This window comes from Hyposmocoma kahamanoa, unplaced genomic scaffold (assembly GCF_003589595.1).
Source record: "Hyposmocoma kahamanoa isolate Upper Pololo Valley unplaced genomic scaffold, ASM358959v1 119, whole genome shotgun sequence".
NCBI classification, from domain to species: domain Eukaryota; kingdom Metazoa; phylum Arthropoda; class Insecta; order Lepidoptera; family Cosmopterigidae; genus Hyposmocoma; species Hyposmocoma kahamanoa.
The window spans coordinates 2,689,453-2,717,245 of record NW_020653409.1 but is presented as its reverse complement, the minus strand read 5'-3'; the positions used below and the strand labels follow the sequence as shown (position 1 = coordinate 2,717,245).

Below are 27,793 nucleotides of genomic sequence, written 5' to 3'. Positions count from 1 at the left end.
GTCGAAATTTCATAACCTCGAAAATAATTTTGACAGGAAAATGTTTTTTCTTTTAAACCTAACTTAACCTAACTTTAACCGAACCTAATCGTGTCATTACACGTAACATTCAAATTATCGTGAAAGAACAACTGTTTCGTTATAATTCGGTTTTCAGTGTAATGAAAATTCGAACAAACGTCATTTCGGACAAAAAAAAATTCGACTTTGTGATAGATTACCCTGAAAAGCTCATGAAAATTTCCAATTAAATTTCGCACGTAACTTCTGCAAAACGAGACCGCATTCGAACCGGCTTTTGCTTGAGTGGCAGTAAGTCAAACTGTTAGGCTACCGTGACTTCATGAAATTTCACAAATATATATCGACACTGCTTTCCAGTGTAAAACGTCCAACGTGCATTTGGGAAATATTACAGGAAAGCGGTTTAAAGTTTTTTTTAAGAAAAAGAACTACATAACAATAATTTTATTTGTTGTATTGAAAACTAGACAGCTTCATCTTTTCCATATTACAAATAAAAGTAGAGTCGATATAATATATTTTATGTAGGTTTAAATAGTAGTTTTATGACTTTCACCTGATAAAAGCACTTTCGGTATGATCATAATAACTTTTAACGTCAAATAATTAGAAAAAAAATTACTATGAGTTAATAAATCACAAAAAATCATTTCAAGTTCCCAATGTTACATAAATAAAATTACTCTTACACCGGTCCAGCCTGCAAATTGTACTTATTGGGCACTTTGACGTCTTTATCTTTATCATCGAGTGTCTCTTCGGTGTCGTCGTCGTCGAAATCGTCCATGTCCAAGGGATTCCTGAAATTAAACGATGTCAAATATTAATACACAAACGACAAACATAACACTACACGATTTATGGTCCGAAAAAATTGTTTCATAAACTTACGTCACTTAGAAGACATTACCCCTTAAATGAATTCGGGACTTTATAAAGACAAACTTTCATGCTAGCAGAAATTTAGTTAGTGGAAATTTCGAGTGTCTCGACAATATTTTATCATTTTCGAGACTCGAAACTAACTAATATTTTCAGTCTCGGGAATTTCAAGACTTGAGATTTAAGAAAATTGGTTAAGACTCTTCGTTAATAATAAGTCCTCTGTATCTGAAACTATATCAAACGCCCCTTGTTTCTTCTGTGCCCACTACAAAATTAAAAAAAAATCATTTATTTTTTATTTTATAGTTTGAGTTTTTAAAGAACTTGATTATAATTACATGCTCTGATTCCCTAAATACCTTTAGGTACACTTTAAATATGGAAATGTCACTTGTAAAGTAGTCTCGAAAGTGTCATTTTTCCCGGGAATTTCGAAATCGCACAAATCTTAAATTTTTTCCCGGAACGCAGAAACGCAGCGAGAATGTAAGCCTTAGTTAGCAGAAACTAAAATACTGTAAATAAACTTACTTGTTCCAATCGATCTTGTGCCGTTTCCTGTAAATATATTTAAAAAAATAACTTGAGGTTTTCGTTTTAATAGTACATTGTGTATTAAAGACGTTAAATAATTACGAGCGAGACTCTATTATAGAAACGAGATTCGTAACTCCCGTACCGCTACCCTCGTGAAACATTCAATGGTTTTCATCACACTTGCACGTAAATGGTATTGCGTTGCATTGCATTGCTTGCGGGCTAACTTGATTATAATGCCCAAAAATAAAACCCCAGTGCCTTTTTTCTTCTCGTTACAGACATGGTCGTGTATTGAGAATAAAAAAGACCCGAAGGTTTTATTTGGGGTACCCGAATAAGACTCTGCACCTATTATACGCAAAATATGCACCTAGACGTCGAATTACGGACCAACCGTTACACCATACCATAAAAAAGTCAAAACTAACTCATTTTGTATAGGCCAACATTCTTGAAAAACAGCGATAAGCAGATAATTTATAATTTAATTTGATAATTTGCTGATATAATCGAAATTCGGAATTTACTTAATATTAAAAAGTAAAATGGATTGAGAAGATATCAAATGAGTAAGTTTTGAAAAAGGTTAGGTAAAAGAGAAATCTTTAGAATACAATAGTGTTAGCAAAAGCTATATAGTCGGTTATTTGATTTGAAATGCTTATTGTTGCTTGCAATAACTATCAAATTTTGTAGAATAGGTTGCCGATTTGGTTTGGGTATAATCAATAAAAAAAGACAAAATTGCAACTCTAAAAAATATTGGTGGAATTGTTCAAATAAAATGTATGTTTTTGTGGGTTTTAAGGGTTTTCATACCAGATTACAGTTAATATATGTTACAGGTATGTAGTTTCATTTTAAAATTATATGCTTGTGCTTATAATAGAGAACAGAAGGGGAAAAATGTTTGGACATTAGTGACAGAGTAATAATTACGGAGAAGATAGAAGGGAAAAGAAAAAGAGGAAAACCAAGACTGCTGAACAAATAAAGAGGGAGATCACCACTGAGCATCTATAAAGACCTCAAGGAGCTGGCTATGGACCGTGAGCAGTGGAGGAGACTACACATACAAGAACCTGGCTCTTGAATAGGATGATGGCATACAAAATATAATACGACTGTTTACTTACAACTTTTACATGACTCATATTTGTGTTAGTAAATAGCTTATGAACTAGAAGTTTTAAATAATTAATGATTACGTGTAGTGCACACGCATTATTTATGTATGCACAGTCCAGTCCATTGACAATCATATTCAAGATGATCACCACGGAGGGGGCGCGCTTGCGCATAATGGCATGGAAGCCGCCCCGCTCGCCTCGCAGAACATACCCAAGGCGCTGCAGCAGCGGGGCAACCCTAGTACTGCCCTCAACGCGTTATTATACTGGACGCAGTGAGCTTCATATGCGCAACGGCTGTGCACGTGTAAAAATTGTTCAGAATGATCTAAACAATATTATTTTCACTTCACGCGGGCACCTAGCGTACCTACGAGCTATCATATTAATTATGTCTCATCTTTAATTTATTATACCTATTAGTGGCGATGTAATCCTGGTCCATGTACTCTTCGGAGACCTCAACTGAGAGCGGCTGGCCGCGGTGGTCCTGTAGAATGCCGAAGTAGCGCGGCGCACGCGTCACCGTGAACAGTAAAGCTGGAAAAACCATTACTATATAATAAATGACGCCACAGGGGAAAGTATTAGGAAACCGTTGAGGATGGACGTAACCTTTAAATAAAAATGAAACATAAAGTGGCAAAAATTTTATTAACATCTTTTCTCATCGACTTAGTACAGCCTTACTCAACACAATCCAAATTATTTCATATTAAATTAAATACTTTTTTCTACGATTTGTGACAAAGTTGAAATTGTTGAAAATTTAAAAATTGTAACAGCTTAACTATTATATTGACTAAATCAAACTTTAATAAATAAAAAAACGTTTTCAACAAAGTTTAACGACATTTACAGGTACTCCTAATCAACCTCAATCCACTTGACTAATCTGTACTAATGGGAAATTAAAACAAATGAATTCGCTCTGGACCTTTTGGAGGGAAGAGTGTCGTTTTTATTTTGACTTTCAATTATTTTGTGAAATCTAGTTTAAAGTGGAACAGGATAGTGCTATTGTGCCTTAATCGAAGATTAAAACGCGAAATTATACGAATCTCGAACTAAAATACCCGTATCGGCCCGTTCTAAGGAATCCCGAGTCAATCAATCACGCCGCCTCAAATTGCCTATCCTCTTTGTGGCGGCCATATTTACAGAAACATAATTCAACTTCATGTACCAAAAAAGAATAATGTACCAAGACTTGGCTGTATGGTGTAAAACCTTTCCTTTATGGAAAGAAGAAAAAAAAATTAAAACAAATGAATGAATAAAATGACAGTCGATATTTTTCTTTTTTCAAATTTGACCTAAAGAGACGAACAAACACTGCCTAGCAGTACCGGTATATATATTTCCTCTAGACCATAGACAGCAGATCACACATTTTTATGTAGTTTGTTACCGGTAAGTCACATGTGTAATAAGGCAGAGTGCGGAGCTTAATTACGAAAAGGGCTACCGTAAGCGTTACCATTAATTATTGAGTTTTTTTTTAATCTGTTTACGAAATTGGATATACCTAATTCTACCGCGGTATCTACCTAATATTTTGAACACAGAATGTACCCTAATGGAAGAGAACACAATATTATGCATTTATTCAGTAGCAGTAGATCCTTGTGAAACAGTAACTCCAGGGAAGTAATGCCACCTTACTTATTTCTGCGGCCAAGCAGTAATGTGAGCAAATAATTTCCGCGTTCCGGTTTTGAAGGGTAAGGGTGCTGGTGAAATTACAGGCACATGGGATTGTCAACTTATGTCTCAGGGTGACGGGCGCAGTGGCAGTGCCCCTAAGATCTTTGCGATTCAATGCTCTAAATGACACTGCAACTGTTATGGACAGCGCATGAGTTGTTCGTCCCGTCACTTGTTAGTATAAAAAACCTAAAATTCACTACCTAATAGTCAAATTAATGCTTGGCAGCAGTAATAGGTATGCTGGTAGTACCTGGCTGGACGAACTCTTTCACAAGGAGCTCTACTGCTACTTACATGTATAGACTATTTGTATCACTGATTTATATTTGTACGGGTTTCCGTTACGGAGAAAGTGTTAAGGAGTATCCATTGCACATCTAATGTGGGTCCGATACTCGACAAATTCGTTGAAAGTTTTTTCAAACAATGTTCGTTTTACAAGATTGATGATAATCACTGACTTGTAACATATAACAATGTTACCATTGAAGAATTTCAATTCATTTAAACCAATTCTTTCTTTTAAATGCTTTCAGCGACCAACTTCCGTCATTATTCGATATTGCACAACGTAACATTCTGAGCGCAGGCTGCGTTTTTAAATTAAAAGCAGTATTTCAAGCAATCGTTGCGTAATGAGTGTTTTAAAATCGAGTACCGTAGTTAGGCTATGAAGCTTTGCCGAGTGACCAAAGGCCTAAATAATAGGTATGATATTATTTATAGAAGTAAATAAAATAATGAAACCAATATTTAATGTATATTTTAATAACTAACATGACAACAAATTGAAACGAAAGCCGAAGAAATGCTACAAAACAAAAACCCAAAGAGATACAAATAACTGACCAAGTACCGCACAAATTTAAACCATTTTTTTATAAAGGTTTATGGCTTGGTTGGACCTTTAGGCCAATTTAACCAATCAATTCAATAATTTAATTAGCAAAAATACGACGTTCTAGAACTACAATGAAATTCAGTTTAGTAGCGAGTATAATAGACAACATAATTTTGATTCAGAACTAAAAAGAGCGGCTTTGTGATATGGTTGTTGAAATTTTAAATAACAGGTTAAAGTATAGGATTAGAAAGGATGATTAATATACTCACAGTCATCGACTCCGTGTATACTTTTAAAAGCTAAACATAAAACTATTAAAACAACATGTAATTTCAACTTTGATTCACACATTTTTGAATGTCCTTTTTTATGAACTACTTTGTCAAATCTAAACTGCTTAATAAATCAAGAAAATTTTATGTTTCGAAATCGGTGTCATGCCGTTAGATGGAATATTTTTCACTGTAAACTTTAATATGTTTAGGTTGCTTGCCCGACGGAATGTGGAACAAAAATTGTAGCTAGCAGAAACTTGCATTGCTTAATAAGTTTTGAAAATAATCATATAGTTTACTAATTAGGGTATTGTTTGAAAAACGTGAGTTAAACAGGTAAAAAGTGCGATAACTTACACAATGTTGTTAACACGTGAATTGAACCTACACAAGAAATTGAGACGGTGATTAAATTATGTAAGTAGGTATAAGAAAGAACGAAAGAAACAAAGGGCTTTTATTTGATTACCACAAATGGCACCACGGAAGAAAAAACCAAAGCTAATAATTAGATAAAAGATAAAAAAAACGAACAGAAAAATACAATTTGAAATTAACATCGAAAAGTAAAAAAAAATACGTACAAAACAAAATCACAACAGAACAAAAATAAAATATAAAACACTAATTATATTCACAAAAACAAAGATATTTGGTGTGGTGCTAGATGCGGTAGCAAAAGAGTCCGTTAATCAGCATTTGTTACCAAACGCAGTGCGTTCCCAGAATTGATTTTCATCTAGGACCCAGATTTTAAATTAGAACTCTATGATATCTAAATCTCGTATCATAGTAACGACAAAACATGCCATCATGCTTTTCATAAGTGAACGTCATTCTCTGATAGTGATATTATGGAATTAACGAAAGTAACACTGATTTTATTAATCTATGTAGTAATGCAATGGAATCATTGTAAATATTCAAGTCATTATTCATATTGGGTTAATTCGGCATTTGCGATGATAAAAGCCGAAAAAACTAATAGAAAAGATCTCTAACAAACATTGTAAGGCATTTGGCGTACAGACGCAGGTTCGTGTCCTATCAGATCGATGGAATTTTTCTTTGTGTTTTATCTTTGTATTAATATATGAATGTAACTTTGAACTTAACTTTTTTCGTTTTATCTCCTCCTTCCTAATCCCGTTCCCAAATTGTCTTTTTATAAGTATCCCAGTTTTTAAATACAAAAGTCAAAAACCTTGTAAATGCCTGAAGAGCTAACCGCAACAAGCCATGAGAAAATTAAAAATTATACGCTTTTATCCACCTTCCATTCTTGTTTTATTAAAAAATAATTGCGCATTTCTAAAGGGCACCTGTGACTTTTTTAAATTCATCTGATGTGATCTCTAAAAAAGGCAGATCTGTCACTATTTTAATTTGTTCCTAGGTGGATAAGGTATGAAGTTACAGCAAGAGAAAAGTAGATATTTTTTTATTTCATTTCTTTAAACTTTTTTGTTTTTAATACAAATAGAAATCATTTATTCCTTGAACAATTAACGCAGTACACGTGCATTTTAACATAATAATGTGTGCTGTGCTGCCAAGGAAACCGTGACCCACTGAGCATGTTTCGTGTCACTAAAAGTGATACGCAAAGGTCAATGGTGATACGACTCTGATTTTCAACGGATCCGACAACAGAACACACATGACACGGAACATAGTAGCCGTCACAAATTGACACTAAAAGCATTGAATGAAACAAGCACATATTACTTTAAACACAAAACGTATTCAGTCTATTCCATTAAGGTACAATAATGGATGCAAAGGTAATGGTAACGTACAATTATGCATGAGTTACAATGTGTAGGTATTATTGTATAGGCAATTAATTTCATAAAACATGAATAAACATTTGAATTGTAAATAGCATCGTAAATAAAATATAATTGTAAAAATTTGTGTAATAGCAAATAATAATTTTATCAATGTCTTATCACGTCACTAGCTGTTAAAAAATAAAATTGGGATGGTGAATAATTTAATAAAATTTAACTAAACGCTTAAAAACTAACAATATGTAGACGACTCCGACACATCAACAGCCACGTTGAGATTGCTGAATATTAAGCAAGTACGCTTTGAGTAAGCTTTTAAAAATAAGTAAGTTCTCGGTTTTGAGTTTTTGTCACAAGCCCTTTCAACTAAAGGTGGCATATTTGATCTCTATCTCACCTGATGAAAAGTGACTATGGAGCATGCACACCTGAACAATGTCTATTTACTGTCGCCTTCCAAGTACTATTCTTCTTCTTCCTGTCCTTATCCCACGCTAGGTGGGGTCGGCACAACATGTATTTTTCTTCCACTCTCCCCTATCAGCCGTCATTTTTATACTCACACCTTTCTTATCCATGTCATCTTTCACACAATCCATCCATCTTTTCTTTGGCCTTCCTTTCCCCTTATATCCATCCACATTCATACCTGGCACTCCTCTCGTCACATGACATTCTTCCCTTCGCATGACATGTCCATACCACGCTAACCTATTACTCCTCATCTCTTCCCTCACTGGCGCCACTTTAACTTCCCCTGATGTACTCATTCCTTATCTTATCCTTTCTCGTCACTCCACACATCGATCCATCCAAGTTATATTATTCAGGGAATAAATCCGCAGGCAGGGAATTCTACTCTATACCCGTTCGCCATACAAATCTGGAAGCGTAACGCTTCGTGCTAACCCTTGGAATATCCACGACGTAGGAGTGCAACCCCAGCCTACGCTTTGTCCCCCGACATGATGGAAAGGGAAAGGCGAAATTAGATAGATTTTTAATTCATTTCTTGACTTGTATTCTTATAGCTTGAATCGTTCTTAAACTCGTATCTTATAAAGAGTCATTATTCAGGCGATGGCAAAACTGTTGTGTCATTTAACTATTTATTTTAAATTTATTATCAAGGGTATTAATTTGGATTCATTACTTTATGACTAGTTAAAAGCCAGTGTGCAAATATAAAGAATCAGCCTGCAAAATCCGTGTATACAATATATTTTTTGCATTGCAGTAACTTTGTGCTTTAAGATACGAGTTTGAGAAAGGAAGGCGACGATGATATTACCTAATTGACCAGTACTCAATTCTATAGCATTTTCGATGTAGTTAAATACAGGAATGAAATAATGAATAGGTAAATCCGTCGATACCTACAAAATATTCCTACCGTATTAGGTAGTAACAGGGTAAGGTTGTCGGGAGAGGTGCATGCATGAAGAAAGATATATTTCCCTATAAGATATCTCGAGAAAGGATTGTTTCCTTATGAATTTATTTGTATAGTTGTAGCTTATTCATCGTTGTCTTCTTGCAATAACAACGTATCATAGCACGATACGTTAATAATATGTTGATAACGTTTAGTAGCTGCCTCCATGGCCGCACGGTTACCATCCTGGACTGCTACGCAAAGTTCTCAGGTTAGATTCCCGGGCCGAGAGACATATTTGTATGGCCTACATTTATTTCTCTCGAGAGTTTATGTGTAACTTGTGGTTGTCCATGTGTGTGTATGGACACACATGCCATGTTGCCATGGGGCAACTATGACACAGGGTCTTCCTAGTGCGGGGCTAAGTTGAGTGTGTGCGTTATAATTATTATAAAAAGTAGCAGTAGAGCTTTTTGTGAAGGTGTTCTCCCAGGGAAGTACTGCCACCTTATCTATTTCTGCCGCCAAGCATTAGTGTCAGCACTACTGTGTTCAGATTTTGAAGGATAAAGGTGTTAGTGTTACAGGTACATGGGACTTGTCTTTGCGATTTAAAGCTCTGGGTGGCACTGTAACTATTATGGACAGGCGTGTATCTTTCCATCAGGCGCACGACGTGTTCGTCCCGTCACTTGATATTACAAAAAAAAGCCAAAACAAAACCACAATTATGTTTCTTGCATTTAATACAATTAAAGAAACTTAAAACCTAACTGTAAACATTATAGTACAACTATCTCCTATAGAAAAGGTTGCCTTCCCCACCCCACAGCCTTCTGCCGCCGTATCCTATCAGCTCGAGCCGTAGAGCGTTGTATTTCTTGAAGAACAACTTCTTTAAGATACGCTTGCGACGCTTGTCTTCCTTCAGACAACTTTCCAATTTATCCATACAAACATCCTCTCTGGAAATAAGACAAAAACAATTCAATTTGAATTAGTAAAAATTACACCTCTCTCATCGCCACTCAATGACGTTTCATAAGTAAATACTAGATAAGTACATTTACAGTATTGATTATTAGAAACAATTATTTTTATAAATTTAATAATAAAAGACTTAGACTTAGAACTTTAATTATCGAGTTCTTAGGTTTTCGCAATTGTTGGTCCCATGATCACGGTTGACTGTCAACTTATCTTTTCACGGTTGACTGTCAACCGTGACCAGGGAACCTGTAAAGGGCCCGAAACGTCGGTTTGTTTGAAAAACAAATATACGCGATTTAAATCCGGAAAAATAGTTTCATTTCCTATGTGTAACAATCGCGAAAACCTAAGAACTCGATTATACAAGACTTGTAATGTGAAACATAGACCCGTAAACATAGACGGACACCTAAAATTCTTGAAAAACCTTACTTATAATTCTGATCAAGCAACAAATTGATGGGCTCAGTCTTCGTGGACTTATCGGGAAGTCGTGACCCAGGTGGCATCTTCGCTAGATCTTTGAAGATACCCATGATTGTGTTCTCCAGCTGCGCCAGCTTTGGTACCATAAGCCGTTTTATTACCTGAAGAAAAGAATTAAAAAGGTTTAGGTAATGAAAAGGTGATCGTCATAATTAAAAATGTGCACTTGTGCTAATTGAATTCTTACCTTTCCACATTTATTTCCGGTCTTACAAGGCGTTCTGAACTTCCGCCCTAGTTCCATTGTGGGGAGATTCTGAATCTGTGTGATAACGTTCGATAGAGTGTTCACTGCGGTCTTTTGAGCTGTAAATTTAATTTAAATTATATATAGTCGCTTAAAACGAGATTCCTTTTTAATAAAGTGTTAACATAGGACATATTTAAACATTATAAAGGTGAAAAATATGCGCTAATCATAACTTTTTTATTAAAAAAATCGACCTCAAAGGTTTGTGGAATTACATCTATTCGCCAAGTTTTGTTGAAATCTTAACTGAAAGTGAGTGAAATCCAATAAAACGAATTCATCCCCTAATTTGCCACTCCCTAAGGGTGGAAATTTTCTTAAAATTTGTATATGATCGTTACTGAGACAGTCCTTTTCCAACAAAAAAGTAATCATCGAAATCAAAAGTAAAAATCAAAATTTCGGAATAATCGCGTAACATATACAAAAAAATACAGTGGAATTGAAAACCTGATTATTTTTTGCTCTCAGTTAAAAATTAAATTACAACGTACCCATTTTGTTTCTTCTCGTTTTCCCGAGTCTGCCTATTTCAGGTTTACTGTATTCTCCCGAATTGCTACCATCTACAAAACTAAATATAACTACTGTACAAACAAAATTAATTAAAAAATGCTTTAATGAAACCATTATCACTGATTCCGGCGTTACCGATCACGCCTGTGGAAATTATTGAAAGAAATAGCTATTCAAAAGTACTTCTTTGAAAGTTTGGAAAATAACAGTAATTGTTATTGATTTTAGTGTTCCGGTCTTATGTAGTTGTTGAAAAATAATAATCCAATTGCCTGCAGCAGCCAATTGCCAATGAGTAGGAGAACAACCTTATCGGTTGGTTTGCCTCATACACTCGTTCCACTCACATAATAGCGCCTGTACTACACAACGTAGCAATGATTACTTACTTATTGGCTGACCACTCTCGACTACGAGTCGACTGAAAACATACTTACTTTACTGAAATAGGTAGCATTCACACACACACTTACACACACTTACACACACACACACACACACACACACACACACACACACACACACACATGTACGCACCCACGCACACACCCACATACGCACACACGCGCACACACACATTTTTGCACTAGACAGCCCATGCTTTATTTTGTAATTTATTTGTATTTTTTGTATTAAGTTTATGTCACGTTTTCTTACACTAAGAGGGAGTGAGCCTGGTGATCTGTAACACAGGTTCCCAACCTAGTACAGACTCCAGCTCTCACTAAGGCACTTGATATTTGTTATTTTTATTTTTTGTAATTAATAATTGTATTTTTAATGTATTCATACACTGTAACTACAACCTTAATGAGAGAAAATAAAGCATATTGTATTGTATTGTATTGTATAATGATAGCGATTGCTCTATATATCTTTTAAGGCGTTATTAGAAAAATGTATATTACAATAAATTATGTCAAGATTTTTAAAGTAACGAAAGATATGGTTAGAAATAGTCAATTTAAAAATACAATTTTAATTAACGAAAACAACATAAATATTAATTAGTAAACCGCATTCCCATATTCGAGCTGCCAAACAACAAACACGTCATGTCATCAAGCAAGCTGTCATGTCATGTCAGCATGTCAATTGTCAGAAAAAACGAGGTTATGTTGTTGTTGATTTCATACTAAGATTTTACAAACCACCGAATTTAAATAAATTCGCATAATGGACGTTGATTTAGAAAAACAGAAAAACGTAAAAATAAATGGTACAACAAACGGAATGGTGAAAACCATCACAGTCTCTTGGTCGAAAAATGTTACCTCAATAGATTTGAGAAATAAAAACTTGTCTGAATTGAACGATAAAATAGACTTTCCTCCTAAATTAATGGAACTAAATTTATCTAACAATAAGTTTTTGGAACTTCCGGCTTCAGTGCGATGTTTAAGGCATTTAAAAGTGTTAAATTTGTCGTTCAACAACATCGAATATTTCGATGACGTACCCGACTTTTTGCATACTATTGAAGAATTGAATCTGGCGAATAACAAGCTGGCCGGTCCGCCGTACTGGGTATGGTTTGAATTTCCAAATCAACTGAAAGAATTGAACTTAAGTTACAACATTAATCTTACTTCTGTTCTTAGAGGAGACTACTTTGAACAACTACTTCAGTGCAATACCTCGATAACTGTCGTAAAGATGACAAACTGTAGCTTAAGAACACATAGGGCTCTATTACAGACTTTTCCTAAAGCAAAACAGATGGAAATTGGCACAGACGACTTTAGCTGTTTAATGTCAAATAAATTTGACCAAATCCCTTTTCAAGGCTTAGACAATTGCCGTGATATTGAAAGACTGAACGCAAGCAATACTCACATATACAATATAGATAAAAGTATAGAAGTTTTCAAGGATATAGTTGAGATAAACTTGTCTCAGAACCATATACGGTCTTTACCCAACGAGTTCTGCAATTTAACAAATTTGAAAATTTGTATATTATCTAGCAATTGCATATTGATCTTGCCAGATACCTTTGTAACAATGAAACGGCTGGTTTGCTTAAGAATTGATTGTAATGAACTGTGTACGCTTCCTGATAACTTTAGTGCATTGGAAAATCTCAAAATATTAGATCTATACGACAATGCATTATATGAAATACCTGAATCTGTTCTAAGCCTACAGGAATTAGATTTAGCTCTAAATTACATGGACGAACCGAACAGTGATGATTATTTGGAGAAAAAAGGGAAATTGAGACTAAATACAACAGAAAGAGGAAATGGAAAGTAAGGGAGCATTGCATTATTAATTACCTATAATATACTTACAGATAAGTATAATTTTTTTATAAAAAACCTGACTTCAAAAATTTGTGGAATTATACCCATTTAGACCAACTTTTATCAAAATTGGTTAGTGTAAAATGGGTAAATCGAATAAAAGTCCAATAAACCGGATTCATCTCCTAATTTGCCATCCTTAGAGGGTGAATATTTTGTACAAATATGAATGGGACCACTAATGAGGTACCCCCTTTCCAACAAAAAAAATCATTGAGATCGGTTCACAAATATCGGCGCCTAATATTATACACACAAAAATATGCGGTCAAAAAGAGAACCTCCATCTCTTATGAAGTTAGTTAAAGACAAGGAAGGATACTTGAATACCCTCCGCTATTTTAACAATAAATGCCTGCCAGTTTTCTAATATCAAAGTTTATTGAAAAATTTTCATGACTTAAATTTTTTTATAAAATAGATTGGCCCGGACATCCGCTGCTACTAATGGTGTCTGCACACTTGCATATCTATATAAGTAACCCCTTTAGCCATAGTAACATATGAAATGAGGAATAAAATCTCAGCAACATAAAACCCGGCAAGTGGCAGGTTTTGCAAGTTATAATACTCGTATCACTATTTTTATGTAATTTATATTTTAATGAATTTCAGGAAGGTGGAAGTAGAAAGATCTGAAAGTGAGCAGTCAATAAACACAACTGATGATGAAGAATTATTAAACTACTTAAAGATCGAAGAGACAGGTAAAAAAAAAAGAACCTGTATAATCAAAATTTGCTTGTACGCCAAATGAAAAAAATTACATAAAAAAAACAACTTTACTTTCACATATGTGTTTGCGTGCGTGCTTGCTTACTTAAGTACGTAGTAGTTACTTAAGTAAATTGTATTTAATATTTTATTCATAAGTTTTTTAAACTCATGCATTTCAGAACCTACACGTCCAAGTCAAAATGATGATGATGGTAATATGTCATCAGAAGACTGGGATTCAGACGAATACTGGGTCCCTCATTATATAAAACCCAGACCACCTCCACAAATGCAATGGATCCATTTTGTCAAGCGAAAAATGCAGGAAGGTAACTTCTGCCCAATGGATTTACACATTGTGTCAATTAGTGAACAAGTAAAATATGAAAAGTTGACAAACCCTACTCCATTCATAGAGGTTGAAGGACAGTTTGATGATTATTCTAGTGATGAAAGCTGATTGGTACTTAACTTTTATTCTTTAGAACTTTATTATTATCATTTCATTTTGCACTCTTTATCAGATACTTTATGTGACTTTGATTTTGATAATGAATTTGCTTATACAATATGTTATGAGGAATCCCGGCCTGTCAGTGGTTATTCTAGTACAACCTCATGACAAATGAGAAAAATTTATGTTGTCAATCTAGACTAATTAGAGAAAACCGCCTTGATAATTGTGCATTGTTAACTCCCTTCATCTGACAAATAATTATATAAATAATTGTGTTATTGTAGATATTCTAAAATATGCTGAAAATTATTATTTTTCTAAGTGGCAACTTCTCTACATAAATGTGTAAATTGAAACTAGCGAAATTGGCTTAATTAACTTAAAATTGTGCATGCTATTGGGATTGCCATATACATTTATTCTTTTTTATTTCATTTCTATTATAGTAATGCTATAACCAAATCCAGCTTCTATGTGAGCAACTTTAATAACTATAGGTAGATGATAGCAGTATTTAATAATTGCAGGTCTTTTTGACTGACATTCAAATATTTGTATTATAACAAAGATAACTCTAACAAATAATTCTATGGTACAAATTTATTGATAGTACAAATTGTAACCATTAACTGCGTTGTGTTGTACAGGGTCAAACATCAAGCTTCAAACTTAAAATTTAAATTGAACTCTATTTGCCTTGGGATAAAAACTTTTGCAAGCAATTCTCTTTTTCATAATATTATTATAGATAGATTTTTGTATGATTACTTATTTACTTTGTATGATTTATGATTTTCAATTGATGAAGGAAGAATTTGATTATGGATTTGAACAGATAAGGCTTGTACGCATTATACACATTGTCCTAGTAGCTATGTACGTACAGGTTCCAATAATTTTTGTAGTGAAGTTTAGCTGTAGAGTAATGTAGGTACTAGGGTTGTTGCTGATGCAAGTTTTGAACACATCAGTGGATGCTGATTTTTTGCCTTGATTTTGTTATATCCTTATGTGCAGTACAGCTCCTTGTGAAAGAGTTCGTCCAGGGAACTGCCACCTTACCTATTTCTGGTGCCAAGCAGTTATATCAGCAATAGTGCGTTCCAGTTATAATACTGGTGAAATTTTAGGCACATGAGATTTGTCAACTTATGTCTCAAGGTGACGGACGCAGTGGCAGTGCCCCTCAGATCTATGTCTTTGAGTGGTACTGCAACAGTTATGGACAGGCGTGTCACTTACCACCAAGTACCGACTTGTTCGTCTCGTCACTTGATTTCATAAAAAAAATCTTTACTGAATGTGTACATGAAAAAGCTTTCTATTTTTTTAGATATTGTAATAAAATATAGTTTAAATGATTTTATGACATTTATTAATAAAAGAATCAATCAGATTTTTATAACAGTTGTATTTTAAAAACAAAAGCTGAGCTGCTTTTCATCTGGCAGTCTGTTTCTGTACGGTTTGTTCCATTGTACCTTTTAAGTCATGTCACGACTTGAACATCCGTAATTGATATCAGCATCAATCAATGCGGAGGCTGATGCGGATGCAGATATCTTATTTATGCAGATAATCGGCGGATGCAGATATCTTAAATTATGCAAATTATGCTCTGTTGCGGATGGTAATATTCGCAACAACTCTGGTACCAACAGATGCCTCAGACGGAATATGTGGTGTAGTAGACACTAGAAACGTATTTACATTACTCCATGGCCAATCAAGTGCCGGAGCCCAGTAAGAAATCAATGCCGCAATCATTGGTTTCAACTACTTATTCAACATTTATAAGCTGTTACAAAAATCCGACAGGAAATAGGGCTCGTGATTGGACTCATTACAATAAATTGGTTTAGGCAATTCATAACTTTAATTTCTGGTTCCCCATAAATAGCGCGGTCAATGTATCAAGTGACTACGTAATTTTGGTAAAGACACGCTGTTAGAGTAAGCACATACTTTACGTCCACTTCATTGAACTCATGTTTTTTATAGAATCAACAAAGCCTGTTTTGTTTACACCTTTTTTTTTAAATTACACAGTTGTGTTTGACCAAATCGCACTTTTGGTGTAGGTAATGACGCCATATATGTCTAAAACGACAACTTTTCAGAAAAGAACTTTAAAGATTATACGAACGAAATTGTTCGTTTTTTTATGCTTGAATGGAAGAGTTATAAGGTTTCACGTATGATTGACATGATTTGTTTCATGCAGTTCGTAATGTTTTTATGACTCATGCGATAACGAAAAGCCGCTTGTTGCCCGTGGACCACCTCTCCGGTTTGTCTGGTTTAACGGGCAATTATTTCTTCCCGTAGTATTTTTGACGTATGGTGACATCTGGCTTTATTAAAACAATGGTGCGAAATTGTAAAACGGTGTATTACACGGGTAATATTTAAGTTAGTTTTCTTCATCTAATTTTGGTGGTAATTTTTATTATATAAATAATCAAGAATATTATTATGAAGTAAGTAAGATGGTATCCTGACATATTATTTAATATTTCACGATAATATAGTTGTATACTTAATTAATGAAAATTGTCACCGGAATTAGGCAAAGAAAACTAACTTGAAAATTACCCACATAATTATCGTCTCCGCAATCTATGAGTGATAAAAAAAATCACTGTCCAGTTTTTTTTATTTGTGCATAACATTCAGTAATAGAACACGTTAGTGAAATAAAACAAAAAAAAAACATTTTTTGAGGTAAATATTTCCCAATAAATTCTAACGCATGGTTACCTTAAAATAGTAAATAAAATTGAGCGATCGGCGCGGAGTTGTTTAAACGCCTAGGCGACAGCACATCGCGCCGCGTGACGACAGACCTGCGCTAACGCATCGCGCGATAGTTTCCTCTCAAATACATAAACTAGCGCGCTGACTCCGCCCACTGCCCCCACACCATTGTTGTTGCTATATCAAGGGCGTCTGTTAATCGTCGTGTGTCAATATTGTTAACAATTTTTCGGAAAACCTTGAGAGGTCACAACTTATTTATTAGTTAAGTATTTGAAAAAAAAAAGTATTTTTTATTTCCATTATACAGTATGCTCCTTTAAAATTAAAATGGTCAGTGGTTTTTTATAATTCTGTATATTCGGCTTAGTACTTAAAATTTCAAGTTGTAACTCATTTCAAACTCTTTATTCATATATAAGGAATGGTGAAGAAATTTTTTTTTTATTAACAGCCGAATAAGATCATATTATATCTTACCGAATTAGGCAGATACAGTATTTAGTGATGAGATAAAGGTGCCTTCAAATTAGATTTTCATACAATATTTAGAAGCGCAGTTGCAGCGCCACTGTCACGGACACGTTTCTTTTGCAGCCACAATTAGAGAACTAAAAATTACTAATTTGAAGGCGCCCTAACTGACCAATGAGCGAACCGATGTATTAGCGGTCTTATTTAATGTTTTCTATTTTTGTATATCATGTTAACAGTTGACTATTATTTTGATATGAATTATTTTGGTATATATCTGGTAATAATTTCTTGTTTTCTCAGTTTGTTGTAGATACATGATCATTTTCATTAATTAACTTACCAAATATTAATTAATTTGTAATCAAGTTTATAAATACACAGAATGCAGACAGAAACACGCTTTTTAATTTCACTTATAAATATACAAAACAACAATCGTTCTGAACAAATAACATTACAGAAATGTAATAATAAACTATGTCAAATTCAAAGCTTTTTCAATTTCTTTTGATATTTCTTCATGGATGTTGTTCCTATTTTCACGAGTAACCTGCAAAAAGAAGCTACATAAAATGTATATCTAGATATATATGGCACTGCTATTACAATAGTGTTGTAACTCAAAATATGTGAAATTCAAGATTATTAGTAAAATTTGATTCTCTTGAAGTCAATAAAACCGTCGTTTGAGTATTGCAAGAACAATTAATATATGTCTATTTAACTCACTGTTTTGTCCTTACTAAAAAATATGAAATTATTTTTCCCTTTTATTTTTAAATATAATATTTCGGAAGTAGGAAATTGTTTAGACGTCTGTAATAAACTTTAAACTATATATAAGTTTTAACAATATTCAATATGCAAATGAGTAATTCGTTATTTATAGATTCTGAAAAAATATACTTTTTGAGTTAATAGAATTATTGTATTGACAGTGCGTATAACCATCGGTCGGAAAGGGTGTTCCACATATATAGATACATGTATAGATATAGCTACAGGGAGCGACACAGAGTTGTTAAAACCACTAAATATTAATGAAATACTTTTTGGAATTAGGAATTCCGAAAATGGTTTTACTGCGTCGTAGGACAAGAATAATACAACTCTTTTTTATTCTCTGCTTTGGTAAATTATCTGCTGCATTTTTTTACATGGCACCATTCGAACTACTTTAAAATCCAACTTCGACTTCCTAGGTCAGTAGTTTTGTCCTACGATGTAGTAAAACCATTTCCGGCATCCCTAATTCGAAAAAGTAATTAATGAATATTTGGTGGTTTTAACAACTAATATATAATAATAACATTAATTTAGGGATACCATGCCAAAGGCAAGACTACCAAAAATTTTAGAATTAAATAATATTATGGTCTATAGACCACACATGCACATGGGAAGATACTGCCTACCGTCTGCGCCCTGGAAGTTTTTTAATAGATACACTTTGGCTGCTTCCATCTTAATTTTCCGAGAATATGAAGAATCCTAGCTTGCTCATACCTATACATATAGAGATGCCTAAGCTAAATACCCTGCCAGGGTCCATGTGATATTTACTTGTAAATGTGTATACCATGGTTGCAATAAATTATATTCTATTCAGTAACAGTAGAGCTCTTTGTGAAACAGTTCGTCCGGGGAAGTACTGCCACCTTACCTATTTCTGCCGCCAAGCAATAATGTAAGCTGGTAAGGGTGCTGGTGAAATTACAGGCAAGTGAGACTTGTCAACTTATGCCTCGGGGTAACGAGCGCAGTGGCTGTGCCCCTAAGATCTTTGCGATTTAAAGCTCCGAGTGGCACTGCAACTGTTATGGATAGGCGTGTCGCTTGCCACCAGGAGCACTTGTTCGTCCCGTCACTTGGTACTTATTATGTAAAAAAAAATTAAATTCTTGTTTTAGTTTCTGTCTTGTTGTATAGACAATGACGAGAAAATATTACTTGGCATTGAATTAACTCTATGGCATAAAGTCCTTTTCTTCACTCAGATCTTTGTTTCACAACGAATACTCCAATGCAAGCACATCAGCCAATGGCTGCCTTTCTTTCAATAAATTAATAAAACAACTTACCATCCAAACTTTACCTCTGCTGTTATTCCTAATGGACTCGATAAGCAGGTCTCCTTTCCTCAAAGGTATAGTTGCCAATACAACATTATCCGAAGTTTGGCTGAAAATATCTTTTATTCTGCTCTTGAAAAGGTCACTGAAGAACTCCATTTTACCTATTTCATCTATTACTATAAGATGTGCGCAGGGATTTTCTGGCTGTAAAAAAATATGAGAGGAGAAAGTAATGAAATGGAAGAGATTTATTTATTTCTTACATAATACAATATTATAAAAAAAAACCAACCTCAAAAGTTCGTGGAATTACATCTCAAATAGATGTACTTATAGTTTCTTGTTTTATTGAAATTGATTACCGATAAGTGCGCGAAACCGAATTCATCCCCTAGTTTGCCATATAGTTTAAATGGGACCAACTAAGGTAGGTACCCAACAAAAATCCAATAAAAAAAAATCATCAGTCAATTCACAAACGTCAATGTAACACACTTTTATAAAATACAGTCGAATTGAAAATCCGCATTTTTTAAGTCGGTTAAAAACAGATAACCATCAAATTACATTGATAGCGAATTAAATATGATATTAGAATTTAGTAGTAGTAGAGCTCCTTGTGAAAGTTTTTTTATAACACAAAGTGTCGGAACCAGCTAGTGCCGTGGTGCAATGGTGTAAGCGCACGCCTATCCATAACAATTGCAGTGCCACTCAGAGCTTAAATCTCATAGATCTGAGGGGCACTACCACTGCGCCCTGGGACATAAGTTGACAAGTCCTATGTGCCTGTAACTATATTTCACTAGCAAGTACCCTTACCCTTCAAAACCGGAACGCAGAAATGCTTACATACCTGCATGGCGGCAGAAATAGATAAGGTGGCAGTACTACCCTGGACGAACTCTTTCACAAGGAACTAGTGCTTCTAAAAACTGTTCGTCCAGGGAAGTATTGCCACCTAAGGCTGATTATACACCATACTCGGTACAACTGCAGCATCATACCTCAGTATCAGGGGCGCAACTGCAGCCCATGCGGCGTGATCACCTGAAATCATAAATGAGTAGACAATTGCAGCAACGCTTGCCGCCGCAGTTTCAAGTAATGCCGCCGCCGCGGTCGTGTATGAAATTGTGTAAACAAATGCAAAGGCAACTACAGCTGCGGCGCCGCAGCGGCAGTGGTGTCGCTGTTTTACGACACCTTGTGTAATCAGACTATTTTTGCCGCCAAGCGGTAATGTGCGCATTACTGCGTTCCAGTTTGTGAGGTGAGGGTGAAATTACAGGCGCAAGAAACTTGTCAATTTATGTCTCAAAGTAACAGTGCCCCTAAGCTGTCGTACTGACCTAGGAAGTCGAAGTTGGATTGGAAAGTAATTCTAAGTGTCTTGTAAAAAAAGCAGAAGATAACTGACAGCCAGGTTGCAATGATCGGCAATATGCGGGGCTCGGTGCGGTATTTAAAGCTAAGGAGGGGCGGAGAGTGGTCACTCTCTCTACTTTTTTATTCTCTGCTTTGGTATAAGGTCACTTATCTACTGCATTTTTTTACATGGCACCATTAAAATTTCTTTAAAATCTAACTTTGACTTCCTAGGTCAGTAGTTTTGTCTTATGATACAGTATAACCCTTTCGGGAAATCGAAAAAGTAATTAATTAATATTTGGTGGTTTTAACAACTTTATTAATAATAATAATAATAATAATAATAATAAATGTTTATTTCAGTAATACAATTAACTTTACATTAACAGTGGATGGTACCTCCTATTAAGCTTATCAAGCCTGTGTCAGAAGGCACCGCTCTTCCATAGCTATAAATACATATTTAACATTTTTAACTTATACTTAATGTAGTGTTTAATTTTTACATTTCCAAACATCGACAAAAACAAAACAAACAATTTTTTTTTTTTTAACAATTTTCAATTTTCTTAACTTCTAATTTTAAATTTAATATGAATCTTAAAACGTATGTGTGTGCATTTGTATATGAAAAATTATGTGTGTGTGCGTGTGTGTGTGTGTGTGTGTGTGTGTGTGTGTGTGTGTGTGTGTGTGTGTGTGTGTGTGTGTGTCTGTGTGAGTGTGAGTGTGTGTATGTATGTATGTGCGAGTGTGTGTATGTATGTATGTGTGAGTGAGTGAGTGTGAGTGTGTGTATGTATGTGTGTGTGTGGGGGGGTGTCTGTGTGTATGTGTGTTAACCTGTTGCCATAGATTAGGAAAGTAGTGTTTTTAAAGCAACTGTTCTAATAGATCTTCGGTTTCCTCATACGATTTCGACTGTAGCCATTTTGATGTAACTTTTTTGCAGTCTCTATAACTTTTGGCGTATATTTCTAATTCCTTATTAATTAAATTGTACAAATGGGCCGATCGTTTGCTGAATTGTCTGTTTGCAAATGTTGTATTTACTTTTGGTACTTGTGCCACAATGTCTTTCCTTCTTCTCTTCGAAATATTTAGATCATATTTTAGAGACCTATGTTGTCTGAGTACAGTTTGAGTGATGTAGAGTTTCCTTACAGTGGCTAAATTTGATAGTTGATACAAATTGCTAGTGGCAAATCGTCTTTTTTTAAAATACATTATTTTAAGCAAATTGCGTTGCGCACGTTCCAACTCGAGAAAACGAGTTTTAGCAGCTCCACCCCATACAGGAATACAATAAATCAGTACAGATTGAACCAAACTCACGTAAATTTCCTTAAGTATATCCCTAGACGATGAGCCTCGCGGACCAGCGACTGGTCCTGGCACTACATATCTTAGTGTTTTAAAAATCCAATTAAGTTTTCTTACTCTTTTAATGACATGTTCGAGGTGTGGATACCACGAGAGTCGCTGGTCCACAAGAACACCCAAATATTTTGATTGTGCAACTTTAATGATAGAAGGGCATGTGCAGTTACTGGTGTTACCTGTGGTTTTGCAATTATGAATCTTTAAGTGAAAATTATTTTTAGGCTGAGTATCATTATTTATACTAAAACAGATGTAGTTTGTTTTATTAGTATTTAAGGTAAGAGAATTGTTAATTAACCATCTGTTTACACGCTCCAGTCCCCGTTCTGCACTAGACTTAAGAGTATCCCAAGAATTATCAGTGAATACAATGGCTGTATCATCAGCATAAGAGAAAATATTAGCGTTCTTGATCTGTAAATCACATAGGTCATTTATATATATAAGAAAAAGCGTAGGACCAAGAACGCTACCTTGGGGTACGCCATACAAAACCTCTTCGCACCTACTGATGTGGTTATCTAATTTCACTGTTTGCTTCCTATTTGTCAAGTAATCAATGAATATACAAAGTGGAGTACCTCTTATACCTATCTTTTCTAATTTGTGTACCAGTATGGAGAGAGAGACAGTGTCAAATGCTTTTTTTAAGTCCAAAAATACTGACAAACATTTCTTACGTTTGTCAAGTTTTTCTGTAACCAGAGAACTCAAGGAGATTACTGCATCCTCCGCAGATCTTCCACGCTGAAAACCAAATTGGTTTACAGACAATATATTGTTTTTATTTAAATAGTCTAGTAATCTTTTATTGAGTAATTTTTCCAGTATTTTAGATATCACTGATAATACGGATATAGGCCTGTAATTATTGACATCGTCTCTGTCTCCACTCTTATACACAGGAGTTATAGTTGACAACTTAAGAAGTGTCGGAAAAATTCCTTTATCAAAACAGAGGTTTGCAGCATAGGTAATAATGGGAACAACTACGGAATTTGCAGATTTTAAAAATGCTGTAGGGATATTGTCCCAGCCTGGCGCACTACTCGATTTTAGGTTCCTAATTATACTGTTTACTTCATGTTCGTCAGTATGCAGGAGAACGAAGGAGTTGATTTGTGTTGGTAAGTTTTTTAGATAAGTTTTCAGTTCATCATTCGGTGTTTGTATTTGCTGAGCAAGTTGCTTGCCAATATTAACAAAAAACTTATTTACATAATCCGCAGAGGCAGAGGGAGTCAATTTCAAATTCGTCAGTTCTGTGTTGGTGGATTTATTGTTACTAGTATACGTAATATTTTTAATATTTTTCCATAATAGTTTATTATTTTTGACTGAATTTTTTAGTATTTCTTTTTCGTAGTTTCTTTTTAGCTTCTTTATAAGATTATTACAGTAATTTCTGTATCTATTGTAGATTCGTTTATTATCTTCATCAAATGGATTACTACGGCATTTTTGTTGAAGTTTATTTCGGGTTCTAATACAACGCAGGACACCCGGTGTGATCCATGGTTTTATTATGCGGTGATTACTTGGTATATTGGTGATTTTCGTGTTATTATTTAATGTTTCTGACAAAGCGTGAATCAAGTCATTTATGACCTTATTTGGGTCATCACAATAGAAAGGACTTGCTAGAATTTTCATTTTTAATTGTTTTAAAGCTTCTTCAAAGTTTATAGTTGTTTTAGTTTTTTTCACAGTGTAACTATTTTTAATTTTAGAAAGTGATAAAAGCGTTGTATAATGGTCAGTGGTAGTAGTGTTCAATACAGCCACTGTTGCTCTAAGCATTTTAGTGTTTATCCTTAACATGATATGGTCCAGACAATTTTTACCACGAGTTGGTATAGTGTGGCCTGATAGTATACCATGCATAGACAACATATTTAAATAGCACAACATATTTCTTTGCTCATATGGTGGTACTTCATGTTTAGGAGTTATGTTAATATTTATATCACCCGCTATTATAATACTTCCGCTACTTGTGTTTAAACTTTCAAGGTGAGTGCTTAGTGAGTTAATAAAACATTCCGCATTGTTATTTGCTGGGGATCTGTATATACCTAAAACTATGCAGTTCAAAATTTCAAGCTGTAAACAAGATGCCTGTTCTAAATTAATTTCAGTAGTTTTATGCTTCAATGTATTCTTTACATAAATAACCACCCCGTCGTTTTGGTTACGCTGACATGTCGTGAAATAAGAGTAATAATTAGGTAACAATGGTAGCTGTTTGTTCAAGTTAATCCTACATTCAGTTAATATTATAACATCCGTGTTAAAACTGAGTCGGGAAATATTAAGTAAAAAGTCGTCAAAGTTGCAATAGATACTTCTAATGTTTTGAGAGATCACAGTAAAGTCACATTTCTTTACATTTAAATATTTATTAAGCGCCGTAATATCACATTCCAAAGAGTGTGCGATCTCTAAGCTATCAATGTCATTTATTGTTAGTAAAGTATCATTCATATCTATCTAGCTGAAGAATTAGAACGTCAAAAGAGAAGGGGCAAAGCAGTAGATTAGGGTTATTATTAATTTTAATCGTACAAAGGAAAAAGATTAATGTATCAGTCTGTAGGTCGAGGATGTAGAGGTGTAATGTATTTTTAAGTAATGTGTTTGTGTGAGTATGAGAGAGACGAGAGTAAAGTAAGAATGATAATGAGAGAATGTGGGGATTTGTTCGTGAGTTGATGTGGTATAAGTTTACAAATGACTGTATGAGCAAACAATTGAATAGAGAGATAAAATATAGAAATCTAGCAGATAGTCAGGATTGCGATATAAGTTGGTGTACTTGATCTTCGCTTCTAATTACGATTACTGGTGATTGCTCAGATTTTCTAACGTACACCTTACCGTAACTAGTCCAGCAAAATTTGTATCCTTTAGTCTTTTTGAGGTCTCGAGCCAGAAAAAACAGACGTGAAGCATGGGCAGTTAGGTGCTCGGATACATAAACTGGAGTGTCCTCTTGAGTCTTGATTCCCAAATGCTTGGCACATATCTTATTTTTATTTTTCACGTTAAAGATCTTAGTCATTCTCAGGAAGTCAGCTTTCAGTAAAGCCGAGTTAGTTTCAATAATTATTGGTGTATTCCTTTGTTCAGGCTTTCCACGTACTCTGTAAATATCCCTGATGTCCGTTTTCTTAATTTCGCAGTTAACCGTTTTTGATAGGCAAGCAATCATTTCAATTAAATCATCTTTATTCTCATTTTCTTTTTTAGGGACATTTTTTATCTCGAAGTTAGCTTTGCGGCTACCCAGTTGAAGGTCCTCCACTTTATTTTCCAAATACGAAATATACTGCCTGTCGTCCTTAGCATTATTTTCTAGCACCGTAATACGGCTTTTCAATTCTTGATTTTGCGAGGCTAGGAACTCAATTGAGTTCTCAATGTTAATATTCGATTTTTGTACTTCTTTCATAGTGGAGTTCATATCGGCGAGTTCACTTTTTTGAGTATTTGTAAAAAATGTCATTAATCTTCTCATCTCCTCCTTAAAATCATTTAATTGGTCCCTCAGTAAGTCATTCGGTTGTGTATCCTTATTTTGTTGGCGCAAAGTTACAAAGTTCGGAGGTGTCGTCTTGTCATCAAAGTATAGCTCATCCAGTTGTGTTTGCTGATCACATTGCTGGCGGAGGATTCCATGACCAGTAGGAGATGAATTTTTGTCTCCTTCCGATATACAAATCGACATGTCAAAGTCAGATACGGTTGAGTTGCGATTTTCTTCCATATTGTACTAGGAATATAGAAGCAATCAACAATTTGTTACAAGCTGCGTAAGCACTTTGTATTACAAGCTGCGTAAGCGCTTGCACATAGGTGGAGACAGTCTTAAGAAGGCACCGCCCACACAACTTAATTGATCGACGTCACAGTTGAGGGAGGAGTCGGTAGCGTTAAGGGCGGGTAACAAGTTCGATATGTTGCACTAGTAGGAGTAAATCCACCTGCGGCTGCGCAAATTTGCACACTATCACAATTTACTATTGAAAGCACTACGCACACATCGATCCAAGTGAGAACTGGTCACGTAACTCCTAGACACTTATGAATCCCTAATTTCACTTCGGATTTAATTTACAAATTTAAATTTAAACTTTTTTGGATTAAAATGGCAACAGAGCAGTAAAACGTCTACACCTTGCGGCGGTCCGGGGGGAAGAGGAGATTTATTATGTCACTCCTTGTAGCTATATCTATACCTATACATTAATCATTAATCTATATATTTGGAACACCTTTTTCGGACATATGCTTATTAGATACAGCCACAGACATATACAGCAGAGAAGTATTAAAAATTTTCAAAATATAAGTCTCTGTTAGTTTGGCAAAACAAATTTAGCTATGTCGAACATCACAAACACTAAGTTGGTGATAGTTCTTCAAAATACATTTAGATAGGTACTTTTTTATAATATCAAGGGACGGGTTGAACAAGGCTCGCGCCTGGTGGTAAGCCACATGTCTATCCAAAGCACTTGCAGTGTCACTCAGAGCTTTAAATCGCAAAAATCCGAAGGAGCACTGCCACTGCGTCTGTCACCCTGAGACATAAGTTGTCAAGTCTCATGTGCCTGTAATTTCACAAACTTATTTAAACGTTTAAACTTACTATACCTTATATAGGGAAGGAAGTGCAATTTTTTCAAATTCCTGAATTAAAACAACATACTTTCCAACTTTATACTTTATAGGACCTGATAAAAGGCTTTGGTCTCTTGCCAGTCTACCTCTTTTCCCGTTTAAATCAACAACATCGAACCCTTCCCGCACCCGGTTTTTCCTAACTTCTTCAGTATAGAATCCTGATGTTTTTACGCCTTTCTCATTCAAAACACCAATTAATTTTTTAGTCAGAGTTGTCTTTCCTACACCTGGAATGACGAAATAAAATTTGAATTGGACAATATATTGCGCAAAATAACATAATAAAAGCTAATTTTCAAAACGTAATATCTAACCCGGTTCTCCAGTGAGGATGAAATATTTAAGCTTATTGCTAGCCATAATCCTTAGGTGAACTTGTGGACGACTTGAAACGTATTTTAGCTTCACAAATTAAATAAAAAATACTATTTTCCGATAACTATAGTTTGTTTATTTACGTACACAGCTGTTTTGATAATTCCTCGAGCGAACGAGTTTGACTTTGACTGCCATTGCCAACTGCCAATCACGTTTAGTTCCTATGCAGATCAAGTGTTATAACAAAAAGTCCTACATGATTAAAGTATACGAGCACAATTTAACTTGAGTAAATATTATAAATTTGGAACCTTAGTAATTAATTATTAGTGATAAAATAAACACAAAATATTCTTTCAATTTTAAGCATCAATCAACAAAACGTAATAATGAAATGTCAGGTGAGGTATAACACAGTCAAATTA

General features: G+C 34.6%; 4 protein-coding genes across 4 annotated transcripts; 1 reads left to right on the top strand and 3 right to left on the bottom strand.

Annotated features, from left to right (window-relative positions):
- Positions 1 to 155: 155 nt before the first annotated feature.
- Positions 156 to 5,651, bottom strand: LOC113240042. Its single transcript, XM_026477246.1, has 4 exons — positions 5,403 to 5,651; positions 2,996 to 3,119; positions 1,441 to 1,467; positions 156 to 824 (listed from the first exon to the last, which is right to left on the bottom strand). The coding sequence occupies exons 1-4, from the start codon at positions 5,482 to 5,484 to the stop codon at positions 710 to 712; spliced, it is 348 nt and encodes a 115-aa protein (XP_026333031.1). The 5' UTR covers positions 5,485 to 5,651; the 3' UTR covers positions 156 to 709.
- Positions 5,652 to 9,315: 3,664 nt separating this feature from the next.
- LOC113240071 lies at positions 9,316 to 10,978 on the bottom strand. The gene is made up of 4 exons (XM_026477277.1): positions 10,800 to 10,978; positions 10,243 to 10,361; positions 10,002 to 10,156; positions 9,316 to 9,544 (listed from the first exon to the last, which is right to left on the bottom strand). The coding sequence occupies exons 1-4, from the start codon at positions 10,933 to 10,935 to the stop codon at positions 9,373 to 9,375; spliced, it is 582 nt and encodes a 193-aa protein (XP_026333062.1). The 5' UTR covers positions 10,936 to 10,978; the 3' UTR covers positions 9,316 to 9,372.
- A 997-nt stretch (positions 10,979 to 11,975) lies between these two features.
- Positions 11,976 to 15,542, top strand: LOC113239998 (malignant fibrous histiocytoma-amplified sequence 1 homolog). The gene is made up of 3 exons (XM_026477190.1): positions 11,976 to 13,073; positions 13,743 to 13,834; positions 14,024 to 15,542. The coding sequence occupies exons 1-3, from the start codon at positions 11,998 to 12,000 to the stop codon at positions 14,302 to 14,304; spliced, it is 1,449 nt and encodes a 482-aa protein (XP_026332975.1). The 5' UTR covers positions 11,976 to 11,997; the 3' UTR covers positions 14,305 to 15,542.
- Positions 15,543 to 17,925: 2,383 nt separating this feature from the next.
- LOC113240058 (cancer-related nucleoside-triphosphatase) lies at positions 17,926 to 27,529 on the bottom strand. Its single transcript, XM_026477266.1, has 4 exons — positions 27,365 to 27,529; positions 27,021 to 27,277; positions 19,617 to 19,814; positions 17,926 to 18,085 (listed from the first exon to the last, which is right to left on the bottom strand). Exons 1-4 carry the CDS (start codon positions 27,408 to 27,410, stop codon positions 18,011 to 18,013), a joined length of 576 nt encoding a protein of 191 aa, XP_026333051.1. The 5' UTR covers positions 27,411 to 27,529; the 3' UTR covers positions 17,926 to 18,010.
- Positions 27,530 to 27,793: the final 264 nt, after the last annotated feature.